Source organism: Strix uralensis, chromosome 3, assembly GCF_047716275.1.
Source record: "Strix uralensis isolate ZFMK-TIS-50842 chromosome 3, bStrUra1, whole genome shotgun sequence".
NCBI lineage: Eukaryota > Metazoa > Chordata > Aves > Strigiformes > Strigidae > Strix > Strix uralensis.
The window spans coordinates 17,479,666-17,487,944 of record NC_133974.1 but is presented as its reverse complement, the minus strand read 5'-3'; the positions used below and the strand labels follow the sequence as shown (position 1 = coordinate 17,487,944).

Sequence of the window (8,279 nt, the reverse complement as noted above, 5' to 3'; positions counted from 1 at the left end):
GTATTAGCAGAATGAGTGGCAGCTTTCCTCTCCAAATTGTATGTCATTAGCTAACTAAGAGTATCAAGTCTTTTAAAGGAGGAAATCTACTTCCTTTGAATGTCTGCTCTTTGGAACAGATAAAGATCTTATTTTTTTAAATGACGCATGTTTTTTTAAACGGGTGTCCAGCTCCCGCTTCCAGTAACAAGCCCTTAAAAGGGGTGGGGGGGAAGCGGTAAAACAGGGGCGGTGCCAGAAGTAACGCGGGTCTTCCCAGGGGCCATCCCCGCCCCGCCCCGCGCCCGCTCGTTTCCCGCCCCAGAGGAAGCGGCGAGGCCGCTGCTCCTCCTCCTCCTGCCGCCGCTGCTGCTGCCGGCGGACGTCCGGCGGCGGCGGCCATGGCGCTGGCGGAGGCGGGCGCTGGCGGGCGGCTCCTGCGCTGGCCCCGCGTAGTCCTCTTCGGAGACTCCATCACGGAGGTAGCGGCCCTGCGGCAGCCCCTCAGGGGCCGCGCCGCCGGCCCTGGCTGCCGGCCCGGCGGGGTCTCCGCGGGGGAGCGGCGGGCGCCGCGGTTCCCGCCTGTTGCTGCCGAGCCCCGTAAACACCCCAGTGCCCCCAGGCGGCGACTGTAGCGGGGCCGGAGGCCAGCGGCCTGCTGTGGGGCGGCCCGGGCCCGCCCGGCCGGCGCAGGAGCGGCCTCTGCCCGGCGTGTCGCGGTGGCGGGGCCCCGTGAGCCGCTCTCCTCCGGGGCGGCTTGCGGGCCGGCGGCCGCGGGCAGCGGGGTCCCCTGAGGGCTGCTCTAAACTCCCGCTTCGGCAGAGGCCACCGGCCTGGCGGCGCCGGGCGGGAGGAGACCGGTGAAATGGGAGTGCGGCCCGGCACAGTGCTGACCCTGCTGGATCTCCCACCAGAGTGCCAGCAGCTCTCACGCCTGGTGGTCTTCCCTTCCATGAGATGTAGAGCCTTCTTGCAGAAATTGATAAAGTTGCTATGTTAGAAGTGTGATCTGGGAAAAGTGTCGCTTCTGGTGCTTCGGTGGCAGTGGCATTTTCCAGACAGGGAGGACAGTCTGATGTCAGTACTGACCCCCACGCTCCTCCCTGTCCCGGCTCCTGGCGTGTCCCTTCTGCAGCTCCCCACCTCGAGCTCACCCGCCCTGGAGGCTCGTTCTGCGTTGGCATGGCCGGACCATGGCTTGGTGAACGTCTCCTTTGAGGCAGTACCAGCTTTTTAGTGTTCATTTTGGTTCCTGCCTTCTGTTGCATGGTGGAGTGGGCTCACAGAGCTGCTCTGATGAAAAAAGATCTAGCCAAAGACAGATGTTATCCCTAATGAGAGATGGGTTGTCTAAACGGACTTGCTGTGGAGCACTGTAACAGGGAGGGTAGTGCAACAGTGGGAACGAGGAGAAGGGATTATTTTTTCCAGTACTAGGAGAGGTAGGTATTGAACTGCACTCCAAAGCAGCATGTGGAGAGAGGATTGTTTAAGAGGTGCTCTTCAGAATGAAGGCACAGTGAAAGGATCTTAGAAATAAAGTGCAAAAATATTTTTTTTAAAAAAAGCTTCACCAGCCAAAATGAAACTACAGTGTGACAGCAGCCAGTTTTGATTACAAAGGGACCAGAGGGTCCGTCCCTCTGTAGGTACAATCCCGTGTTGCCCCTGGTGCCAGCCATGTGTCTATAGAGACCCGGGCTCTTCGACCTCTGCAGGGTCAGGGTGGGCTGGGAGCCAGAAGCCATGCACAAAAAGTTTTTGAGGAGGGAAGGTGCCGGTGGTGGGACTGACCTGCTGGGCAGCGAGTTTTTCCAGTGACCGTCTAACCCTTTTCCTTGCTTTCAGTTCTCCTTCCAGGAGAATGGCTGGGGGGCATCCCTTGCTGAGAGACTAGTCAGGTAAGAGCTTAAATTTAAAATGTAATTTCTAGTATACAAGAAGTTGTGCAGCTTTTCTAAAAGAAAACCAACACAAGTTAATAATTAATGTATATTTATTTATTAACATTATTTATTGAAGTGGAACTGCCTTAGTGGTAACCTGCCCCGTACTGGTGGAAATACTCACTGGATGTTTCCACTCAGACCTTGAGTGGAAAGAAAAAAGTCCTTAGTGATTGTCAAGATTGTTCTGGTTTCATAGTCTGTGACAGGTAAATACTACACATGCAATCTGTGCGTGCACTTTCAAAACATAAAGTTATAATCCCACTGAAAACTTGTTACATCTCATCGTTTCTGAGAGGGTTGGAGGCAGGTGTCCTGACAGAATGGTTCAAAACTTCCCTGGTTTTGCTCTGGTGGGCAGAGGGGAGATGTTCTTTTTGATACGTGTCTCTGTTTCAGAAAATGTGATGTTGTGAACCGTGGGCTCTCAGGGTACAACACCAGATGGGCTAAATTGATCCTTCCAAGACTGATCGCTAAAAGTACTAGTGCTGAGAGTACTGTTGCCGTTACTATTTTCTTTGGAGCTAATGACAGTGCTTTGAAAGGTATGGAAGCTTTCTTTGTTTTGTTCTGGTTTTTTTCTGTGGCCTGTTCTCTTAAGACAATTTAGCAGAAAATGCAGAACATTACACAGACTTTTCTGGCCAGTTCTCTATGAACCAGTTGCCCTCTTTTCACTTTTACAGTGGATTGTTTTCAATCATTTTATTTGTATTTAAACAATGTAGTGCCTTCTATTTCTCTCCCTTCCACCAAGTTTTAATATTAAAAGGAGATTTCAAGGTGTTCAAGAATTAGTCTTATATCCATGACCTAAAATTGGAGTTGGGCATCTAGCTGATTTTTCTGCCTTTAAAGCAGTCTGATGGGTTCTTGGCAGATGGGTTGAGGAAATGAGGGAAGGGAGCACTTGGATTCTCTTTAAGATAAGCATAGCAGCACACAGAGCTAGTCTAATCAAAGTGGTAACATCAGTGCATGACTGTACATCCATGTGATTTTCCAAAATTTTCTCTGCATCCAAGAGATTTAAAAATCTTAGTTTTTGTTTCAGGTGAGGTTTGAGGTGATTACATGATCAAATACTAAGATACGGAGTTGTAGAAAAAGCATCTTAAAAAAGAAAAAAGGTGGATTTTTTCCCCCCTGTGCCTTATTTGTGTTAGTTGGAAGTGCTGTGTTTAAACTCTTGACTTGTCTGCTTTGGATATTGAGGAATGGCATTTTCTACCATACCTCCTGAATCAATGGCTGAGGTGAACTGTGTACTGAAAATGAGTGCCCACATTCATTCACTGGGTAAAAAGCATGTTGTGTAATAAATCTGTAAGCAGTTTAACATCGCTAATGCATGTGCTCCATCCCCTAACAGATCTGAACCCTAAGCAACACGTTCCTTTGGAGGAATATGCTGCAAACTTAAAGAGCATGATACAGTATCTGAAGTCAGTAGACATCACTGAAGACAGGATTATTTTGATAACGCCACCACCTCTTCAGGAATCAGCTTGGGAAAAGGAGTGTCTTGCCAAAGGTAAAAGAATGATACAGAAGGGCAGAATTTCTGCATTTTACCAGCAGAGTGTAAGTTACTGATCCCAGGCTGACAGATGATTAGCTTCGTGCTTGTGCCAGATTGCAGTCGTGTTCTTTGAGTTGATGGAAAAGGACTGCTAGCTGTGTTGCTAAACAGCTTTTAGATAAGCTAGATAAGCTTAGATAAGTGGAGTAACTACCAACTAATTAGTGACATCCTTTCAAAAGTGCTGATTGATCTGTTCATGCATAAAACTGGCAGAAGTAGCTGCCCTTTGAGAACACAGGTTTTGCCAAGATGTCCTAGGCAGACTACGTCATGTCCTAGCAGCTTCCAAAATAATGTGAATAATGGAAAAAATCATGGCATTTTGTGCCTTAGAAAATTTTATAATAGTCACAGCATGTTTCACATCTATTTGGATAAGCAGTAATATCCTAGCCAGGTTTATTTTAAACTTAACCCCCCCACCCCACCTCCCCCTGAGAAAATCATATTCTAGGCGTGCTAATAAAAGTACCTGAAAAAGACGCAAAAGGTGATTAAATGATTTCTCATTATGTTGTTCAAGCTAACTCTAAAAATAGAGACATAACAGCACTGCTTAGTTTGTGTTACTCAGCTGGTGGAAATTGCCATAATCCCACTGACTCCCAGCAGCGACAGTTTATAACCTCCTGAGAGCGTGTCCTCTTTTCCATTGGGACAGCTTGTCCGGTTCTTGCACATTTATAAAAGACTTTTGAGTTAGATTCTGGTAAATACAGAGCTGTCGCCTTTGTATTTGCAGGGTTTTCTCTAATTTAGGTGGTATTGTGCATCCTGAGTTGTGTACTCAATCAAAGTGGTAACATTTTGAAGATGACCTCATGTTTAAACTGCATTAAATTAGACTATGTCATTGCATGACTTTGCATTAGAGGGCTTTGGTGTGTGTCAGGGATCACTGTGCAACACCGATTTTGGACTATATGGACTTTCAGTCTCATCCAGCAGGGTAGTTTTTATATTCAGTTTGGAAAAGGAGAGGAAGTCCTAGAGTAATACTCACAAATTGTGTGAGACAGTAGCAGCTGTAGCAGGTCAGATCAAACATCAGGCATGGCCAATACTGTACACGTGACAGCAGTAGATCCTTGGATGGGGTGTAAGGACAGGTCAGGCGCAGAGCAGCCTGTCCCGGTGTGTGTGTGCCCAGCTCCCACTAAAGCTGCCACAGCTGTCGTTGGCAAAACATGCACCTGTATTGCCCTTCTGAAGCTCTGTTAGGTGAGTACACCGGGAATGCCGCTTACTGGTCTCCTAGCTATCAAGTTACACTTCTAAAATGTTGTTAATTCATTTTTGTCGTAAAGCTATCCTTTTTATGGGGTAGGGAAGGGAGGAAACTTGCATTTATGGTGTTGAATTTGCCAGCATCTGTCTGAAAGAGATTGCAGTCTAGGGATGGAACGAAAGACAGTGATCTCAGACCATGGACCACAGATAAAAGTATTGTGGGCACAGTAAGTAGCAATATCAGATCATCTGCCCTCAACCAGTATCCAGGGGAAATGTTTTGCTTATTTCTAGTTTTGTCAGATAGATAACAGAGCAAAGGAGAGATGTGAAACAAGAGGATGATGATGGTCACAGGAACATTCATCCAGGTGTGAAAAGAGGCGTGAAAAGAAACTCAGCTTCCAAATGAGAGTGCTGTGGGAGACAGAGTCAAAGCCTGTACTGAAGTCAGAGCTGTCTTCGTCACCTGCGTAGCCATCATTTCATCACAGAAGGCAATTGGGTTGGTCAAGCACTGTCTGGCTTTGCTAAATTTGTGTTGATAGTTCCTTCTTGTCTTTCACGTGTTTGGAAATTAATCCCAAGAGGAGGTAATCCCACTGTCTTTCCCAGTGCTGAGGTGAGGCTGGGTAATTGACAGTTTCCCAGGTCCTTTTTCTTGCCTTTCTTAAAGATGCTGTAACGTTAACCTTCTTCCAGTCACCATGGGTCTCCCATTAGCCGTGAATTTTTGTAGGTGGTAGGCATTGACCTCACCAATGCAACAGGCAGCCCCTTCAGGTCAGTGGCGCACACCCAGATGCATGTGGCGTCTCTGAGTATCCCCATAGCCATTGCTCCCCACTGCTGGCTGTCCTCCTTCCCAAGCTGGGTGGGTACGTGCAGGTCGGGATTAATCACTAGGCTGCCTCCTTGGTCCCTCAGAGACTCCCATGTTCCCTGAGCTTCCTTTGGCTGCTGCTCTTAGCTTATAAACAGAGACCTAGCACATGCTCCTGTAGAGTTGCACATTGAGAGCAGGCGTGTGTTTGTGTGCTCCGGAAGGGAAGAGGGAATGAAACAGTGGAGAAGTAATCCTAACGATGAAAGAAGAGGCAATTACCAACTCTGCTAGATTAGAAGTCACAGAAGGGGAAAGGGACAGGACTGCAGGACCTTGCCTGGGGAGATGAGGTTGTGATTGATACAGGGGACTTGGCACCAAAGGGAGCTCTGCATGGTGGAGGCCGAATGAGCTGAAGGGCCACTCAGTCTGTGCAGGAGTTGAATCGGGAAGAAAGTTGAAGAAAGCAGGAGTTAGGAAATGTACCGTGGTGGGGAAGGACCAGTGAGGCTGCCAAGGGTATTTTTATGATGAAAAGTGATGGGAGGAAAGAGGTGGCAGTGTGAAGAAGTGGAAATCATGAGATACATGGAGGGAGTAGAGTAGGAGTCAGTAAATTGCATTATAGGTCCCATTAAAAATAAAAAAAACAACCAAACAACAATAATACCCTGCTCCAGAGTTTCACTGTGGTCTGTGCAGAACTGCTGGCTTACAGTAGCTGGCACTGAGCACGAACTGAACATCCAGCTCCTGGTGTAACTGCCTGCACGTACAAATGGAGCAGTCGCGAGTGCTAATAAAGCTTTGCACCTAAATGTACCCTGGTTTCACCAGTGTGTTACAATGAGGAGAATACCACAAGGAGATGTTAGATATCCACTGTCATCCAGGAAGCGGAAAGCAAGCTTGTAAATAGATTTACATTTACTTAACTCTGTTCTCCATGCTAGCAGCAAGTGTATGAAGGGTTTTAAATCTATGCACTGATTTCACCTGAAGCTTGCCAGAAGGTGAAAGCTGTGAGCAAAGGAGAAATAAGCATTATGCAGTGTGCTTGTTGCTCTTGCCTCTCTCAGGTGTTACACATCTGTTAAACATTTTCAAATGCTTCAGAAACAAAAGGTGCCCTGAAAGAGCCTAAATGAGCAATAGCTTCCAGCCACTTAAACTGAGGTGCTTCGGATTTAGTTTGTGTGTAATTCCTCGTGTGTACCACAGTAGACTGAAATTGAGCTCTATCAGTTGCAATTGTTCAATGTTTTCTTTGTTTCTGATTGATAGGTGACAAGTTAAATCGCCGCAATGCCACCACCGGGGAATACGCCCACGCCTGTGTTCAGGTAGCTAGGGACTGTGGAACAGATGTACTCGACCTCTGGACTCTGATGCAAAAAAATCAGGTATGATATCATGAGAAGGAGTTTGAAACTGTCATTAGTTGTGAAATACATCATTTAGTGTAGAGGAACCAGTAGTGCTGCATTGTCACTGAAATGATACAAAATATATCCAAATTACATTTTGGGGAAGGAAGAAAATAATCCAGAATGGTTCACAGTGGGCTATGAGAAATAAAGCTCAATACAACCTGGCCATTATATTTGGTTAGCAAATGTCCCCTGGGTGCATTACATGTAAATAACCATTTCCTTGCACTTTGAACCGTGGAATAGTTTCAGGTTGGAAGGGGCCTCTGGAGGCACCTTGTCCATCCTGCTGCCCGGTGTTGGGCTAACTTCAGAGTGAGGTCAGGTCACACGGGTACCCTGCTGATGCTTCTGGCCAAATAACCAAACTCGTCCATGTGACAGATCACAGACTTTTCCTGTAAGCAGGTAACTCCAGTTTGGATGCTGAATCTTTTCTCTCTCCTGCACTCCCTGGTGCAGTAGACTACTGCACTGTTGAACAGACTCAACATTTTAGTTGCATCACTTAATCCCGTGATTTTTTCCTTCCGGGACTGTGGCCATCAGACATTCTCTTAATATTTTACTACAAACGGTGAAAAATAAAACCAGTATATATACCAGCTGGCTTTGAAGAACTAACTTAAAAATTACTTAAGACCTTCTATTTGCAACTAGCAAATACATTAATACATGGTTTTAACCTCCCCTTTAGGATTTCTCTTCCTATTTGTCTGATGGTCTTCATTTATCAACAAAAGGCAACAGCTTTCTAGCAGCGCAACTTTGGTCATGCCTGGAGAAAAAACTGTCTGCCCTTCCTTCACTGCTTCCTTATTGGCGGGACGTGGACCACATGAACCCCGAGGCCAGTCTTCTGTGAGAGCCCCGGTGGTAACAAGCCCAAGCAGCTGAGCCCGACAAGGCCAGCCTGTTTACGACCAGCCGGTAACCCGCACCACGCAGCAAACGCTGCATACTTGGGGAACGGGGCCGTGGGGAGTCCCCTGGCAATCCTCTTCTGTGTCCCTTTCGCTCGGTCTGGGGGAGAATAAAGAGGAGACCACGCGGGGTGTGTCACGGGCTGGTTTGTCTGCATGCTGTTTGTGCCAGTAGCTTTGAACATCTGTGGGGATGAGCAGCTCTTTGGAGGAAGATGAGAGTCTCAGCTGCCCTGTGACCAAGAGACACAGAGTTCCTGGCCTAGCTGAGCTTTGGGGACTACGCTTTGATTAAAACCATCTACTGGCTTTAAACACATAGGAGCTGGTAAGAGGCAGTAGCATGAAGTTTGT

General features: G+C 47.1%; 1 protein-coding gene across 1 annotated transcript; it reads left to right on the top strand.

Moving 5' to 3' along the window:
* The first annotated feature begins 323 nt into the window (after window positions 1-323).
* IAH1 (isoamyl acetate hydrolyzing esterase 1 (putative)) lies at window positions 324-8,053 on the top strand. Its single transcript, XM_074861583.1, has 6 exons — window positions 324-461; window positions 1,828-1,880; window positions 2,328-2,476; window positions 3,304-3,465; window positions 6,857-6,975; window positions 7,700-8,053. The coding sequence occupies exons 1-6, from the start codon at window positions 381-383 to the stop codon at window positions 7,865-7,867; spliced, it is 732 nt and encodes a 243-aa protein (XP_074717684.1). The 5' UTR covers window positions 324-380; the 3' UTR covers window positions 7,868-8,053.
* The last annotated feature ends 226 nt before the right edge of the window (window positions 8,054-8,279 follow it).

Bases quoted from the DNA above. Each gene is read 5' to 3' on its own strand.
- IAH1 (XM_074861583.1), top strand. From the start codon at position 381: ATGGCGCTGGCGGAGGCGGGCGCTGGCGGGCGGCTCCTGCGCTGGCCC. The intron at 2,477-3,303 runs GTATGGAAGCTT...ATCCCCTAACAG, and splicing joins TAATGACAGTGCTTTGAAAG to ATCTGAACCCTAAGCAACAC. The intron at 6,976-7,699 runs GTATGATATCAT...CCTCCCCTTTAG, and splicing joins CTCTGATGCAAAAAAATCAG to GATTTCTCTTCCTATTTGTC.